Here is an 18,762-nt window from a genome sequence, read left to right as displayed (position 1 = left end):
CCAACGCGCCAACAGTATTTATGGATCTAATGAATCGGGTTTGCAGACCGATGTTGGATCGCTCGGTCGTCGTGTTTATAGATGATATCTTGGTGTATTCCAAGACTCGAGAGCAGCACGAGGAGCATCTCCCGGAATTGTTGGGAGTTCTGAGACGAGAGAGGCTATATGCCAAGTTCTCAAAATGCGGGTTTTAGTTATGGGAGGTCCAATTCCTCGGGCACCTCGTTAACCAGGATGGAATTTTGGTCGACCCAGCCAATATCAAGGCAGTCATGCAGTGGGAGGTTCCGAAACCCCCCTCAGATATCAGGAGTTTTATGGGATTGGCAGGGTACTACCGGATGTTCATATGGGATTTCTCCAAGATTACAGTACCCCTCACTCGTCTGACGAGGAAGGGGGTGGATTTTCGGTGGGGCCCTGACCACCAGGGGCGTTTGAGACCCTCCGTCAGAGATTATGTGAGGCTCCAGTTTTGACACTCCCGGAGGGAGTTGAGGATTTTGTGGTGTTCTGTAATGCATCTATCACAGGTTTAGGGGCGGTTCTCATGCAGAGAGGGCGAGTGATAGCCTACGCATCGCGGCAGTTGAAGCCGCATGAGACGAGATACCCGACGCATGATTTGGAGCTGGGAGCGGTGGTGTTCGCTCTCAATATATGGAGACATTATCTATATGGGGTTCGTTGTACCATTTACACGGACCACAAGAGCTTGAGATATATCATGGACCAGCCAAACCTGAACATGAGGCAGCACAGGTGGCTAGATGTAGTCAAGGAATACGATTGCGGAATCCTTTACCACCCGGGTAAAGCGAATGTGGTTGCGGATGCTCTGAGACGCAAATCAGCTAGACCTTCATTTGCGGTGGTGTGTATGAGGATATCAGTGGATTCCCCACCTGTGGGTTTGATCAGGGAAGCTCAGGCAGAGGGCATGAGGCGGGAAAATTGGAAGCTGGAAAGGATTAAGGGTGAGAACACCCGGTTCGTGCAGGATAGCCGTTGGTTGTTGAACCGTTGTGGGCGGGTCTGGGTTCCGATGACCAGCGGGGTCAGATAGGTTGTTATGGAGGAGGCTCATAAGTCTAGCTTCTTCATTCACCCAGGAGGCACCAAGATGTATCGGGATTTACGGTTGAGTTATTGGTGGCCATGTATGAAGCGCGACACCGCATGGTATGTCGAGAGGTGCTTGACCTGCAGGATGGTCAAGGCCGAGCACCAGAGGTCGCATGGTAGGTTGTAGCCTCTGGAGGTTCCCATGTGGAAATGGGAGCAGATCGCGATGGATTTCATCACCAAGCTGCCGAAGACGGTCTGGGGCTTCGACGCTCTCCGGGTCATCGTGGATCGATTGACCAAGAGTGCCCACTTTATAGCTATACGATAGAGTTCGTCAACCGAGAAATTGGCCGAGGTATATATCCGCGAGATTGTTGCTCGCCAAGGGGTACCAGTTTCTATCGTTTCAGATCGTGATGTTCGGTTCATCTCCCAATTTTGGAAAAAGTTCCACGAGGAACTAGGCACACGGCTGCACTTCAGTACAACCTATCATCCGCAAACTGACGGCCAGAGTGAGCGGACCATACAGACTCTCGAGGATATGTTGAGGGCTTGCGTTATCGACTTCGATGGGAGCTAGGACTCCTACCTACCGCTTGAAGAGTTTTCCTACAACAACAACTTCCACTCCAACATAGGTGGCCCACACTTCAAGCTGTTATATGGACGGAGATGTCGCACCCCAGTTTGTTAGGGTGAAGTTGGTCACAGGGTGATGGGCCGAACCGAGGTGGTTCTGCAGAATACTGAGAGGATTCAGCAAATTAGACAGCGACTACAGACCATATAGAGCCGACAGAAGAGCTACGCCGACCGGCGCCGATCTGAGTTGGAATTTCAAGTTGGTGATATGGTACTCCTGAAGGTTTCACCCTGGAAGGGTGTCATCCACTTCAGGAAGAGGGTGAAATTGGGTCCCCGCTTCATTGGGCCATTCAGGGTTATTGTCAAGGTTGCTAAGGTGGCATATAGGTTGGAGATCCCGGAGGAGCTGATTCAGATCCACAACACCTTCCACGTCTCATAATTGCAGAAGTGCATCCTAGATGAGGACGCGATAGTTTTGTTGGATGACATTCAGGTCGATGAGCACTTGAATTACGTGGAGAGACCGATGGCCATTCTTGAGAGAAAGGTGAAGATCCTACGAAGCAAGGAAGTGCCTTTGGTAAAGGTACAATGGGAGCATCATAGAGGATCTGAGTAGACCTGGGAGCCAGAGTCCGAAATGAGAAAGCACTACCCGGATCTTTTCGTTGGATCCGACTTCGGGGACGAAGTCTAGGTCAAGTGGGGGAGAGTTGTAACGTCCCGAATCTTGCAGGCATATCTTGAAAGCCCTTCTTCCTTTTATTAGTTATCATTATTGGTCCCTGGAGTTTGTTGTGATGGGTCACAAAAGTATAAGGACTAAACTTGCATTTTTAGAACTGGAAGTAGTACGCTGAGCGTACATAAGGGTACGCTAAGCGTACTAGGCGCGCCCTAGTACGCTGGGCGTACACTCATGTACACTGGGTGTACTTATGTCCGATGAAAACCCTAATATTAGGGGTTGAGGACTATATAATCATCTTTATGGCTCATTCCTTTGCTCATCCTCAGCCTCCATACCTTAGAAAACGTCCCAAACCCTAGAATGTGTGAAGAAGTGTGAGCTAGTGTGCATCTTGGACCTTGGAAGTGAAGACATTACTTCAAGGAGCTAGAAGAGGAGAGCAAGGCTGTAGATCTGAAGTTGTGTTGTGCCATTAAATCTCCAGGAGGTAAAAAGATTGAAACTTTGTGCTTGCTTGTTTATAGATCTAGACATTTAACTTTATGGAGGTCTTTTGGTTCCCTGAGTCCCAAGTAGATGCATGTGATTTTTAGGCGAAATAAGTTGTCCTTTCAGACCTTAGGAAATGTCCTAAGTGATAAAAATCAGTTCCCAAAGGCTAGATTTAGGCCAGGTTATGTTAGTGGATCATGGAGATAGGCCCAATAAGGAGGTTGGGCCCAATTTGGTAAATTGGGCCAATAAAGGACTTTAGTGTATGGACCATCAAGATAAGGACTTGGTGTTGGACCTTGGCCCAACAAAAAGGAACGGGTAGGGGTGTAAGTGAGCCGAGCTACTCGTGAGCTACTCGGGATCGACTCGTTAAAAGCTCGACTCGAGATCGAATTAAACGAGCCCGAGCCGAGCTCGAGCCTAGATATGAGGCTCGTTTACTAAATAAGCTCGAGCCGAGCTTCAATTAATGGGGCCCGCGAGCCTAAACGAGCTTAAACGAGCCTCTATGTATATATATACATATATATATATACACACACACACACACACATATATATATATATATATATATGTGTGTGTGTGTGTGTATGTGTATATATATATATATATATAGGCTCGTTTAGGCTCGATTAGGCTCGCGAGCCCACTAAATTGTTCATGAGCCGAGCTCGAGCTTCATTTTAAGGCTCGAATCGAGCTTCCTCAAATTAAACGAGCCGAGCTCAAGCTTGGTCATGCTCGGGCTCGGCTCGGCTCATTTACACCCCTAGGAACGGGCTTTATGAATAATATGGACACTTAATCAAGGGAGTAATGTTGGGTAATAACCTAGTATTTATTATGGCGTGTCAGCTCGGGATTTCCCATAAGGCAGCGGTTAGAAGTTCAGCATTTCGGCACTACTAGTCAGGTGAGTTTACCTCACTATACTCAACGGTCTAAGGCACCAAGGCCGGCCCTTTGAATTGTTATTGGTTATGTTATGCTAGTATGACCTGTTAGTTAGATATCCTAGAGAGTATGATAATATTATATGTTATGTGGTATATCAGTTCGTTGTCTATAGAATCTTATGTGATTATCTGTTACATGTGCACATGTTTGTTTATTGGTTGAGGCTTATCTGTTTTGTGTGAAAGCCAATAGACTTGGGCATTCCAACCGAAAGGTCGAGGGCCTGGAGTATTCCATCCTAAGGATGATTGGACTCATAGTATATTGGCATTCCAACCGAAAGGTTGAGGGCCTGGGGTATTCCATCCCGAGGATGATTGGACCCATAGTATATTGGCATTCCAACCGGAAGGTTAAGGGTCTGGGGTATTCCAACCCGATGGTTGATTGGACCCATAGTATGTTGTTTTATGATTATATGTGTATTATTGTGAGTATGGGTATTTATGGGGAACTCACTAAGCTTTTAGGCTTACAGTTTCAGTTTATTGTTTCAGGTACATCAGGGGATCGCAGCAAGGCGAAGGCGTGATCGTACAACTCCTCACATTTTTTTTATGTTTCTGGGAAAACTCTGATAAAGACTATTTAAAAAAAAATGTAATAACTATCGGTTTTAAATGTTTTGAAAAGTTTAAAATTTTGTTTAAATTTTATGGGTGTTATAGTTCTCCTCATTATATCAACAGAGTCTAAGACACCAATGTCGACCCTTATTGGATTTTCATCCGGGTTTATTGCATGATATGTTTATTGATCTCCATCATGGTAGTTAGGATTGTTGCTATGTTAGAGATCAGTTAGATCAGTATCATGGTTATAGGACGGTTGCTATGTTAGTGATTGGTTAGATAGGTATCCTGGTTATATGATGGTTGTCATGATTAATGATCTGTTAGATCTACATGTTTACTTGTTTATATGTATGTGCACATGTTTGTTGGTTTGGGGAAAAGGTTGAGGCAGGTCCTGATGTGTGTAGTAAGCCAAGACACCCTGGGCGGACCGGGTAGATTGCATGCCCGAGCCGGGAAAATCTAGTCAAACTGAAGGCCCAATGAGCAGTCTGGATAGGCTAAAGGTCCCGAGGAGGGCAGTCCAGACGTGTCGAGGGCTCAGAGAGCGGTCCAGATAGACTGAGGAACGGGAGTCGGTCCAGTCAGACCGATGGCTCATTATGCATGTTGTTTGCTTATATGTTTATATGATATGGTTATATATGTATGTCATTGGTATTTTGGGGGTAACTCACTAAGCCTTCGAGCTTACATTTATCGATTATTGTTTCAGGTACTTCTGATGATTGCGGGAAGGCGAAGGCGTGATCGTACAACTCCTCGTATTTCATGTTTTTTTATTTGATTATGGGATACTCTGACATTATAGTATTTTGGAAACATGTTTTGTAATAATATTGGTTTTGAAAATGTTTTAAAAAGTTTAAATTTGGCATGATTTTTATGGATGTTACACATAAAAATAAAGTTTAGGATTTTCTTGTCAAATCGTTGAAAATATTAGGTCTTTAGGGTATATATCTCTTTTTTTGTTAGAAATTTAACGGTATGCTAGTCTTTAAGCATAAGAGTTATTGAAATCTTTAACGTTTATTTCTTGTTAAATATGTTTTTTAATCTCAACAAACCGACATTGAAAAAATAGAGATAATCAAGAAAGAAAAAAAAAGCATGGCTGTGTTGGCTTTTTGCAGTCCTAAAAATGGAAAACTAAGAAAACCGAAAAAACAAAACTGCCATTCCTACCCCTTCTCAACCTTTTTGACTAGGTGTGTGTTGTTTGTGTTTATACAATCTGTCCCCTCTCCCTAGTTCAAGATTTGACGGTGAACCAAGAAGAAAGCTTTACAAGTCTTTTCATCCTTTTCCGCTCTCTCTTTTGCATATGTTTCCTCTAATCGTAATTGTATCAGGGTAAAGATAATAAGAAAAACAATGGTGTTGCGACGAAAAACACAATTAAAAGTACTTGGCCTACGAAAGTACAGTAAAGCCTCGATATTTTCAACGATTTGACAAGAAAGTCCTAAACTTTATTTTTTTGATAGTAAAGTCCTAATTCACGATTTGACAAGAAAGTCATAAACATTGTTTTTTGACAGTAAAGTCCTAATTACCACCTAACCGGAAAAAAGGGTAAACATATCAAAAATTGCAGTAATTAGGGATTTACTGTCAAAAAAATAAAGTTTATGACTTTCTTGTCAAATCGATGAGAATATTGAGACTTTAGTGTATATATCTTTTTTTTAATCGTAATTAAAAATATATTATTTTTAACGGGAGTAATCTAAACTAAAATTGTAGCAGACTCAAATACAAACATGTGGATATAAATATCGTTAAAATCCATGATCGTATGAAGAAGTCACGACGTCTTGAACACATGACCTAATCCAAACCACAAGAACTAAACAACCAAGCAGCTAACGTCACGGTGGCGGTGGCCATAAGCATGAACAAGATTGACCCGCGTAGGATGTAGTGAGAAAAAACTAAAAAAGTCGATCATAAGTACTGAATGTGTATAAAAACAACAAAAACTTATTTTGCAACAAAAAAATATTAACGACTAAATATGCAAAAAAAAATAGTAAAAACTAAATGTGTACAAAGTAAGAAATATATCATCATTTTAAGTCATTTTTTCCGGCTTACCTGGTAGAGCCATTCATAAGGACTAAACGTGTATAGTTAAAAAAGTTGAAGGAGTAAATATAAACAAAAAAAACTTTGTGAAATACAAATCAAAAAATATATTACCCTTTTAAGTCATTATCCCTTATAAATAATTAGAAAAACAGAAACAATATATTATTTATTTATAAATACTTAACTTTTGTTTTCTAACGGTAACTCATCAATATAATTTTTCAAAACCCCAAGAATTATAGATTATAGAATGTCAAAAAAATTATTCATGAATTACAATGGCCATTTATGTAATTTTTATGTAGAAAACAACTTTGCGTTTGCCCCTCGGTGAACGACGTCGTTAGAACGCAATCTACAACTTGGTATAGAAAGACTAGAAAGCCCTTTGCAGGCGAGGGCCTAGTAGCTTCCTCTTTAAACCCTTCCCATCGTTCTCTTTCATATCGGTAAAACCCTAGCCTCCCTGCTTCCTCCTTCTCAAAGAAACAGGCTTTCAATCCGCCGAAAAAATGGTATTCTTTTGCTTGAATCCCTTTTCCCTTTTAAATTTTATGTTTTTGTAGCAGTCTTCTATATATCAAATGATCGAAGTTCGTATCTGGTTCTTGAAATATTTTGATTTCTTTTTGCAGACCGGAGAAGCTGTGAATCCAAAAGCGTACCCACTAGCTGACTCTCAGCTTACAATTACGATATTGGATCTTGTTCAACAAGCCGCTAATTATAAGCAGCTTAAAAAGGGTGCCAATGAAGGTATACTCACTCTTTAACCCTTGTAAATCTTACTTCTTTCGATCATTATATATGAAGGATTGGGTATTTTTTGGTGATTATAGCGATATAATCCAATCGTATGAATGTTTTTCTTTGAGCTTTAGGAGAATTACTTAGTATTGTGATTTTGGATTTTGTAAATTATCCCAAATTTTTAAGTCCTAAGAGCACCTGTATCTTTTGTTTTCTTCAAAAAAACTCTTCGCAACTGGTCAAACACTCAAAACATGACTTGATTATCTTGATATTCAAGATGGGTATTTTTAGATGTTAGTCGTTTGCTAATTTACGTTTTTACCCCTTGATTCACAGCTACAAAGACCCTCAACAGGGGTATATCTGAGTTTGTAGTGATGGCAGCAGATGCTGAGCCTCTTGAAATTATTCTCCATCTTCCCCTTCTTGCTGAAGACAAGGTATTCAACAATCTACAAATTATTCATTAAGATTTTGATATTTTTTTTCAATGAAAATGTCTTAATTTTATAAACATATTTGGCAATTTGCAGAATGTTCCATATGTTTTTGTTCATTCAAAGGAAGCCTTAGGTCGAGCATGTGGAGTCACAAGGGCTGTGATTGCATGTTCAGTGACAAGTAATGAAGGCAGCCAATTGAGATCTCAAATACAACAATTCAAGGTTAGAAACGTCTTTTTGCAAGACACTTATTACTCAATACTTAGATAAGCGACACTTTAGGGTTCTAAAATGGTTTTTGTTTTGACTTTTGATTTTGCAGGATGCGATTGAGAAGCTTTTGATCTAAACAGGAAATATGGAAATTCGGTGTGATGGGCCTTTGTGGATTTGAGTTTTGACTCCATTGTTAGAGGCTTTGATCTTTCTTTTTCCTATAAATTTTATCAATTAATGTACTGAATTTTTTGTTTTTTGTTTCAATCTTGATGCATTTTTGCAACCATGAACACCTATGATTTCTAGTTTTGTGTAACAGTGAAGTTTTATATGCAATTTTTCTTTGTTGTCAAGAAACATATTGTCTTTAATGTTGTCCTTAGACTAATTGATGAGATTAATGGATTTGAAAAGGTCTATATGATGTTCAAATGCAAGTATTACTAACAATATTTGTTGTTGCTTTTGTAGTTTTTTAATGCTCCTTAAGACTAATTGATGATATTATGCTATTTTATTATATTTCTATTATGAAAATTTGTTTGTAAAATATTTTACTACCGATTAACATTTTTTTTTGTTCTTTTTAGTCGGTAAATTATATCCCGTTTTTTACAATACCTCGACTCCACCTAGGCAGCTTATATGGAACAAATTGCAACGTCATTTTGTTAAATTCAACCAAAAGAGAATATAACAAGCCATTATCAAAGAGGGATGCATAGATTAAAGATATGGAAAAGGACATGGCATTGTCTATGGAATTTGAGAAAATGAATTTGAGCTTAGGCTAACGTTACTACATTAGGTGTAATAAGTGTTAACTGATAAGCTAGTTGTTAACTTATAAGCTAGCTGATAAAAAAATAACGTTTGATAAAAAGAGTTGATAAACTAATTAATAAAAAATATAGTTGGTAAAGTTAGTTGAGAAACTACTGGAAGATATAAAATGATATAAAAAGACATTTAAAAATCTTAAAAAATAAACTAGTTTATCATCTAGCCAATGCACCAAACATAGTCTTAGTTAATAATAGTGGTCAAATTGTGGTTTTAGTCGGTGATTTGTAACTACCGGTTTACAGTAATTTTGGCCATCTTTTGATGAGTGTTATATGTAATTTTAATGTAATATTGGCCATATTTTGTAGATGTTGGGAGGAAATTGAATTGATGTAATTATAATGTAATATTTGGTCATAGTTTGTAACCGTTTATATCATTATACTTTTCGTATTTTACTTTTAGTCTAAATGCAAAATACATGTAACTTTTGTCCTTTGAGCATCTAGGCTTCAAAGAAAAAATTTACGAGTAATCATTTTATCAGAATGAACATGTACAATGTTATAAACAAGTTAATAACATTATACTTTAAAGTAAAAAAAAATTACCCGTAGTCGTATTTATCATAACATTCATTCTACTTTCATTTCCATGTTTAGGCTTTACAACAGTTTGGTTTCCGCATAGATAGTTGGATCAAAGATTACAAATGGGTCGAAAGAATACAAAAAACTGTCAAAATGTATTTTACTTTCATTTTACAGTAGTTACTTCTGTAAATTGCTTTCATTTTATGGCATTTTACTTTCAGTTTAAATCCTAAAATTCCAGCATTCATTTTATAACATTGGAAAACATAGGAGATTTCAAATTTTCAATAACGGAACTTCATAAAAATAAATCTTATTTTGTATGAGTTAATGTGGATCGAAGGGAGTGACACTTTCCATTAAGTAGTATGGTTTAAGGACAGAGATTTTATACGATTCACTTGGGGAATATGAAGAGATAAAACAAGGTTTTGTTTATTATCTAGCTTTCGAAGCTTGGTTTTATATTATCCAGTAAGATATTAATCATATGATGTGGACGTGCCGGAGTGGTTATCGGGCATGACTAGAAATCATGTGGGCTTTGCCCGCGCAGGTTCGAATCCTGCCGTCCACGATAATTTTTTCGGTTTTTAAAACCATCTCAAAAGTCAAATCCGTACTCTTAAATAATACTATTTTAATATCTAAGATTCATGCGACAATATAATATCAAATTATAATCTTGTTAGGTTTCTTGAAATTCCATTTTATGTTCATTTTTTTTATCAAAAGACCAAAATTACCCTTCTTATATATGAATTCCATCCTATTTTCTTTTTATTTATTTATTTATTTATTTTTGTTTTAAAACTATCTCAAATCCACAGTCTTGATTTTCATATCTAAGATTCATGCGACAAAATAATATGAAATTCCAATCTTGTTAGGTTTCTTGAAATTCAATTTTATTTTCATTTATTTTTATTAAAAGATAAAAATTACCCTTGCTATATATAAATTCCATTCGATTTTCTTTCAATCAAATCAATGCAATCAAATGCCTTGAAATTCCAAACGTACTCTAAGAATTTTAATTCAATCATCTTCCAATATCAAAACAAAGAAAAAACCAATATCTCTATAAAAACTTCACTTCCTCAATAACATCATCATTCACCTTTAAACATTTAATTCCCACCCCCAGAACCCCAGCCATCCAATAAATCTCACCCGTTTGTGGATGTGACATATCATCCGATGAAAACATATGACCCGACCCGAGCTCCCCCACATCCACCCAACTCAACCCGACAACTTTCTTCACATTCATATCTCTCATCCCTTTCCTAATCCTTGCCACCTCACCCCACTCCCCTTTCTCCGCATACAAATTCGACATCAAAACATACGAACCACTTTCCTTAGGCTTCATCCTCAACAAAACCTCCCCCACCCTCTTCCCCCTCTCCATATCCCCATACACTTTACAACTCCCCAACAAACTCTGCAACACCGGAATCCCAATTCCCCCCGGAATCCGCCCCATCAACTCCTCCGCCGCCTCCAACCGCCCCGCCCGCCCATACATATCCACCATACACGAATAATGCTCCGGGCTCGGCTCAATTCCATACACTTCAACTATCGACTTAAAAACCTCGTTTCCCTCCTCCACCATTCCATTCCGCCCACACGCGGTTAACACCGATAAAAACGTAATGGAATCGGGATCGAACGATTGGTTTAACATCTCTTGATATAATTCCATGACGGAATCGTAATTCCCGTGTCGGGAATGAGCGGAAATGATCGCGGTCCATGCCACTTGATTCTTGTTGGTGATTTCGTTAAAGACTTTACAAGATTCGTGTATGCTTCCGCGTTTTGCATACATGTCTAAAAGAGCTCCTAATACGATTGAGTTTTTGTTGTATCCGAGTTTTGTTAAGTGGCAATGGGAGCATTGACCGGATTTCAATGGGATTGACTCTGAAGACGCGATTGCACTTAAGACACTACCGAATGTGTATTCGTTAGGGTTTGAATCCATCGAGTGGAATGTGATTAATGCTTGTTGGAATAGCTTGTTGAAAGTGAAACCGGAGATTAATGCGTTCCATGAAATGGTAACTTTGTGTTTGATTTCTTTGAAGATGTTGATGGAGGATTGTATGGAGTTGAAAGTCGCGTACATTGTGATGAAGCTATTGGCTACGATTGTTTCGGAGATGAAGTTTGATTTTATGGATAATGCGTGGATGGTTTGACCTTGTTTGACCATGGTGGATGAACATATGGTGTGTATTAAGCTAACGAATGTGACCTCGTTTGGATACACGTTATCCATTCTCATGTTGTTGAATAAAGATAGAGCTTTTTCTTCACTTATGGAGATTATTGTTGTCCAAGAAACAACGTTGCGAATTTTCATGCTTTCGAATACTAATTTTGCATCTTGGATTTGGTTGCATTTTGAGTATGTGGAGATTAGAACATTGGAGACTGATTCGTGAGTTTCGTATCCGGTTTTGATGGTTAATGTGTGTATTTGTTTTCCAAGATTTAAGTTTCTTGCATGTCCGGAAGCTGAAACTGCACTTGTGAATGAAACATGATCAAGATTCATTCTTGATCTGATCATGTGGATGAAAACAGTGATTGCTTGTTCTCCGTAGCTTCCTTCTTGGCTATATCCTGAAAGCATGGCGTTCCATGAGACTAAATCTTTCATTGGCATTTCATCGAACACCTTCTCTGCGTCCACTATTCGTTCCCATTTTGAGTAGAGGGTTATAAGTGCATTTGCGATGAAACCTTCACTTTGCATTCCGGTTTTTAGAACAAGAGAGTGTAACTGGATTCCGAAGAGAAATTCTTCACAGTCTGCGCAGTGTGCTAATGCAGAAGTGTACGTCACTGCATCGAAAGTAACCCCAATATGATTCATTCGACAAGCAAAACTCAGAGCTTCGTTATTGTTCTTAAACCCTGAGAGTAAGGTGTTCCATGAAACGATGTCTGGGTTGGTCAATTTCTCGAAAATAGTCATAGCATGATCGATTTGTCCGGCTTTGGAGTACATGTTCATCAAAGAATTGGAGACGGATAAAAATGAATCAAGGCCAGACGTGAATGCAAATCCATGGATTTGACACCCAAGTTTTGGGTCTCCACGACATGCCTTGGTAGCAAGAGCAGTGGAAACTTCATCGACATGAGTAACACCCACTTCCCGAATCTGTTTCTTGAAGATTTCAAGAGCTTGGAAAGAGCGGTTTTGGTGCAAAAGATCAAGCATGGAGTGGTGGAGATAGTCGAGGTTTGGTTGAGGAATTTGAACGAACAGTTGGTGCCCATCTTGAAAAGAACGGAAGTTTACTACACTTTTAGCGTGGATGCATTTGGAAACCAGTTGGCGTGCAATCATCAAAGTAGTTCAATCAAATAACAATGGAATATTTGTTGAAATAAGAAACATATATCGCATCTAAAAGACCTCCTTGATGTTTCAAGAAAGAACTTTTAATATCGAATCATCATCCGCTTACTAGACTCGATGAGAGGAGAAGCAAAAGAAACAACTAATTTTGGTACGATCGTTGAGGGTCGGATGGTCGCAATGGTCCAATCGATTTCGGGACTCGCTGTTGAAAATTGAAATATAAAAATGTAGGGTTTTCAATTACTGAAGGGTCCTACTAAATTTACTCCCAGGTATACCCTAATGAATTTCATAGTGTGCTCCTATTTAGGCATGTGGGACCAGGGTGGAGAGGGTGCGGCTTGGGCTATGGTTTGCCACCTTAGCTCTGACAAACATCGTGTCTAGTCTGCGGTTTAGGGCGGTTTAGAGAGTGATTAAGCTAAGCTTCGTACCATCGAGTCATTCTTTCTCTCGATCAAGATCAATATTTTAGCTCAGATATCAATCTCTCGGACTAATCAATCTTTCCAATATCAATCAATTACTCATTAATATTTAATCATTTAAATCATATGATATAATGTATATCACAGATAACACATCCCTGGATGTTAGAGTAGTGTTACTCACTTGGTTAATTAGCAAACTAATTTCAGTTTTGGTTTCAATCATTCGTTATCTATCAGCTCTTCATATGGTAGCACCTCACCGTATCCTGTATCATCCATACAACAATATATCTTCGCCGTAGTAATCTCCCGCAAATAACTCCCACACAACATCTCCAATCCTGTGTGTCAAAACTCCCTCAAATGACTCGAGACTCACATATTTATATCGGGCATGGTCACGTCGTGTCCATCTATGTCTCAAGTCTTGACAATCAAAAGAACCCCGGTTTCGTCACATATTACACTCTCCCACCAAGTGTCCTTGTGACTTGCCTCATTTCACGTCGTGACACATCTATTGTCACGTCGTGATGATCGGATAGACTTCGTCTTGCCACGTGTCACTCTTTGGTTGACATGTGTAATCATGACTCACCTATCCCCACGTCGTGAGCAACGTACTTTCACGTTGTGATGGTCAAAAGTTGAACGTTGACTTTGGCTTCCGTTAACTTTCTCAAAATAACAACATACTTCCATCTAAACTTCAAACGACCATAAAATTCTCATACGAACTCCGTTTTCGATGATCTTTATATCCACACGTTCCTCTTTGAAAGGTCTATCACTTTCTCAACTCCATTTTGCTAAATAACAAATATCCAATTTAAAGTAACTCCAAGTTGCATTTCACCTACTCGCCTCATATCAGTTTATATCTTCTGAAATGATACCTGGTCACGAAAGACAGGTATTACAGTAAATACTTAAACATGAGTTTCCATAAAATATACAACTTAAAAAAATTTATAAAAATGAATACTTGATCTTTGATGGTTAGTGAAATTCATAGTTGTACAAATATCTATAGATAAGTGAAAAAACACTTGGAATATTAAACAATTAAGACAAAACTTCAAAAATGGTCCCTGTGGTTTTCAAAAATATCAAGTTTAGTCCCTAAGTTCAAAAAACCTCACAGATGGTCCCTATGGTTTCAAAACTTTTAACAAATGGTCCTTCCGCCTAACTCCGTCAGCTTTCTACCGTTAAGTGAGGGACATTTTCGTCATTTCAATACACAGGGACCATTTATGAGGTTTTTTATTACTTTTTTTAAAATAAATAAATAAATAAATAGAATTTAATATGCAAGGGGTCCCACCTCTCTCTCTCTCTCTCTCTCTCGTTGGAGAAGGAAAATACCACAGATCTGCACAAACCCACACGTTAATGTCTTGTGACCTCCTAAAACCCAGAACCCCAAATTTAAGAACCCCAAGAAAAGTAGAAAAAGTCGATCGAAGTTTCACTCGTTGTAAAGAATCGAGTTCCCCTCATCTTCAAGCTCAAGTTTGTTATCGAAATGGAGGATTGTGGACTTGGTGTCGGTGATGCTCTTTGTTCTTCTAACTCTGATTAGGGTTTCGTCACTGCAACACCAACGAACAACAGATCTTGGGGGAAGGTTGTCTCGGTGATGATGGTGTGTCCGGATTGAACAGGTGGTGATGCAAAGGATGGAACAGAGGATGGTGGCGTATGTAGGTGGTGTAGCGGCGACGATGACACATAGATCGAAGCTAGGGTTGTTAGCGACGACTTTGTCAATCTCTTTTTCCGATGACGGCTTCGTTTCCAGTTAGTGATTTCGTCTTCCAGATCTAACGAGCATCAAGGGTGACGGCGAGAAAACATGTGTTGATCAAATTTTGTGTGAGTGTGCTCATCTGATTTCGTTCTTCAGTTAGGGTTTTCATCAAATTTCATATGTGTGTGTTCATCTGACTTTGTGTGTGTATATCTTATATGATTTTATGTGTGTATGAGTTTATGTTCATCGAATCTGATTTCGAGTGTGTGTGTATTCATTAGATAGGGGTGAACTCGAGAACAAACCCATATTTTGTGTATTGTTTTTGTTTATGGATGATTTTTTGGCCGATGGTGGAGGTGGCAGACCGTCATGGTTGCAGACTGTGGTGGTGGTAGAAGGTGTTCGAATGGTGGTGGTGGCGGAATATGTTCTTGACTGCTCTTGAATATATGAATATGTTCTTGCTGTTTATCAAACACAAACACACACACACACACACACAGGTAGGACCCTTGCATATTAAAGTTTATTTATTTATTTTAAAAAAAAGTAATACAAAACCTCATAAATGGTCCCTGTGTATTGAAATGACGAAAATGCCCCTCACTTAACGGTAGAAAGCTGACGGAGTTAGGCGGAAGGACCATTTGTTAAAAGTTTTGAAACCATAGGGACCATCTGTGAGGTTTTTTGAACTTAGGGACTAAACTTGATATTTTTGGAAACCACATGGACCATTTTTGAAGTTTTGTCAACAATTAAACATGAATTTCCATAAAATATACAAAATTAAAAATCTATAAAATTGAATACGTGATATTTGATGGTGAGAGAAATTCATTATTATACAAATATCTATAGATAAATAAAAAGAAACCACTTGGAATATTAAATACTTAAACATGAATTTCCATAAAATATACAACTTTAAAAATCTAAAATATCGACCATTTCTAAATCCACCAGAACTACCAAAATATTGAAATATCAAATCAGAAATAACCAATAATATAATACATAATTACTTAGTTCATGTGCCTAATGATCTGTAGGGTAAAAAAATAAAAGTAAAATATTATAATCAACGTTAAAATGAAAGTTAAATGATGTGAATGATATTAAAGTAAAATTAAAGTGATATAATTCACATTAAAATAAGAAAATGCTATGGTTGACACTAAAATGTTATAATCGTCATGAAAATGAAAGTTGAACTCTATAACTAAAAAAATGAAACTAAAATGATGTAATCGACATTAACATGAAAGTTAAATGTTATGACAGAAAAAACAATGAAAATAAACTGCAATAATCAACATTAAAATGAAAGTTGAATGCTATAATTGAAAAAAAAAATCAAAAGTAAACTATTATAATCAACATTAATATGGAAGTTGAATGCTATAATTCAAAAAAATAATAGTAAATGTTGTAATTGACATCAAAATGAAAGTCGAATACTATAATTGAAAGAATGAAAGTAAAATGCTATAATCGACATGAAACTGATAATTGAATGCTATAATTAAAAAAACAAAAGTAGAATGCTATAATCGACATGAAATTGATAGTTAATGCTATAACTGGAAAAAAATGAAAGTAAAATGTTGTAGTTAACATTAAGGTGAAAGCTAAATGCTATAATAAGAAAAATGAAAGTAAAATGCTATAATCTATGATAACATGAAAGTTGAAAAATATGACTGATAAATAAAAGTAAAATGTTATAATCAACATTAACATGAATGTTGGATGCAATAATTGACGAAATGAAAGAAAAGTGCAAAATCGACATCACACTGAAAGTTAAATGCTATAGTTGAGAAAAATAATGAAAGTAAAATGATATAATCGATATGAAATTGAAAGTTAAATGCTATAATTGAAATAAAATTAAAGTGCATTGTTATAATTAACATTAACATGAAAGCTCAATACTATAATTAAAAAATTAAAGTTAAATGCTATAATCGACATTAAAATGAATGTTCAATGCTATAACCGAAAAAAATGTAAAATGTTATAATCGACAATAACATGATAGTTGAATGATGTAACTGAAAAAAATAAATGAAACTAAAACACTATCTACATCTTGGTATTTTTACCTCCCGTCAACTTTTATTTAATGTCGATTATAGCTTTTTATTTTAATTTCATGTACTGTATTATATTATTTTTCTATTTCTATGTATTGTTCTAATTTCATGTTTTGAGACATATTGTTTTTATTTAATGTTATTATCAAAGATACTATAATTTCACCCTGTGTTGCACCTCTTATCGATTTAGATATAAATTTGAGCCTATTATCGATCAGGAAGTGTTATTTTAACTAGCCAAACGCCATAAATGTTTAATGGTTCGAAAGCTACTGCTTAATTGAATTGTTAAGACGTGAAACAAACGAACCCTTAATTTCATAAAAAGCTTTTAGGTGGTCAATAACTAGAGATGATTTAAACTAATAACTTTTTGTTTGATAATATTAGTGTAACTATGTGGTAGCAAAACTAAAATGTAATAGAAAAGATTAATGCTTGGAGATGCTCTTATTAAACTATCTCATATCCATAATATTCTAAACAATTTCATACCAAAAAAATCTCCCTCAAACTAAAAAAATGTAACATCCCGAGTTCAGGAGTGCAAGTTCAGGGTTCAAAGTGTAATTGTGAAAGAGCAACCCATGGACTCGGCGAGTAGGGTCGCGATTCTGGTAGCGTGTTTAGTGGCCAACTCGACGAGTCGGCGGTTGGACTCGGCGAGTTGGTGCTGAGTGGAGAAAACCCTAATTCGGGGGGTTGAGCCCTATATAAAGAACATGGTATCCTCTCCCCAGCCTCCTGACCTTCCCCTTGAGTTCCAGAAGCCCTAGATTCGTGTGAGCTTTCCTTGTGAGAGATTGGAGCCTTTGTGGAGGGAATCTTGGGGAGAAATCGAAGAGCAAGAAGGTTAGAGCAAGGGGCTTTGCATAGATTCAGCTTATTCTTCAGTTGGAGCTTTCGTTTGAGGTAATAATCTGTTGATTGAGCTTTTGTGCATCTAAATCTATCATTTGTGGGGTTTTGGGGCATAAATGAGGTCCATCTCCAGTTTGGTGTAAGATCTGAGGTTGCTACCTCAGATCTAGGTTGTTAATAATCCAGAAAGCCATAAAGTCTATGCACATGAGTTGTGGGTGAAGTTCTTTTGTCCCAAACCCTAGCCCTAGAGTATATTATGCTTAGATCTCTTTGGATTCACGTAAAGTTTGCCACTTTACGTGATGGATGGCTTGTAGAAGGGTAGATCTATGGATGTGAGACCATGCATGGCTTGGAAAGCCTCTGTATGGGTTAAGAGCTAGTGGTACTCGGTGAGTCACATGGGTGTACTCGGCGAGTTGCTTGAAGATGGGCAGGAACTCGACGAGTTGGAAGAACAACTCGGCGAGTTGGTTGAAGATAGCCTTGGACTCGGCGAGTCTGGTCGTGAGATCCTAACCATCTTCTGGTTGAGCCGTGAACCGGTGAGTCAAAGGAGGAATCGGTGAGTTGAGTGCGAGGGGACTTAGAGTTGTTGGACTCGGCGAGTCTCGGGGTGACTCGGCGAGTTGAGTCGCGGATTGGGGAAGTTCTGAGCTTGGGGACTCGACAAGTCATCGGGTTGACTCGGCGAGTAGAGTCAGTCAGGAGGTTGACTTTGACTTTGACTTTGACCAAGGGTTGACCATTTGACTTCCTGGTGTAACACCGTAAATTTCAAGACAAAATTTTCATTTAAAATAATCATTTTAATCTTAGAACACTTGTTTAAAATCTCATTCATAATTGAATTACAAAACATAGCTTCATTTTCACTTGCATAGAAAACCAGGATCCTCCAAAATATGACTCTTTCTCTGGTGTGTACAATCAAGCTGGTGCCGTCCCGTGAT

At 37.9% G+C, this 18,762-nt stretch overlaps 2 protein-coding genes and 1 non-coding gene across 3 annotated transcripts; 2 read left to right on the top strand and 1 right to left on the bottom strand.

Annotated features, from left to right (window-relative positions):
- Positions 1–6,850: 6,850 nt before the first annotated feature.
- Positions 6,851–8,246, top strand: LOC145053705 (uncharacterized). Its single transcript, XM_079001794.1, has 5 exons — positions 6,851–6,989; positions 7,110–7,230; positions 7,564–7,667; positions 7,761–7,892; positions 7,993–8,246. Exons 1-5 carry the CDS (start codon positions 6,987–6,989, stop codon positions 8,017–8,019), a joined length of 387 nt encoding a protein of 128 aa, XP_078857920.1. The 5' UTR covers positions 6,851–6,986; the 3' UTR covers positions 8,020–8,246.
- A 1,517-nt stretch (positions 8,247–9,763) lies between these two features.
- On the top strand, positions 9,764–9,845 carry TRNAS-AGA (transfer RNA serine (anticodon AGA)). The gene has a single exon. It is a non-coding gene; the product is annotated as a tRNA-Ser (tRNA).
- A 389-nt stretch (positions 9,846–10,234) lies between these two features.
- LOC145053704 (Pentatricopeptide repeat (PPR) superfamily protein) lies at positions 10,235–12,912 on the bottom strand. The gene has a single exon (XM_079001793.1). The coding sequence runs from the start codon at positions 12,636–12,638 to the stop codon at positions 10,350–10,352; it is 2,289 nt and encodes a 762-aa protein (XP_078857919.1). The 5' UTR covers positions 12,639–12,912; the 3' UTR covers positions 10,235–10,349.
- Between the last annotated feature and the right edge of the window lie 5,850 nt (positions 12,913–18,762).

Source organism: Lactuca serriola, chromosome 5 (assembly GCF_051521515.1).
Source record: "Lactuca serriola cultivar US96UC23 chromosome 5, Lser_US96UC23_V15, whole genome shotgun sequence".
Taxonomy (NCBI): domain Eukaryota; kingdom Viridiplantae; phylum Streptophyta; class Magnoliopsida; order Asterales; family Asteraceae; genus Lactuca; species Lactuca serriola.
Note: the sequence above shows the minus strand (reverse complement) of the source record. Positions and strands in the feature narration are given on the sequence as shown.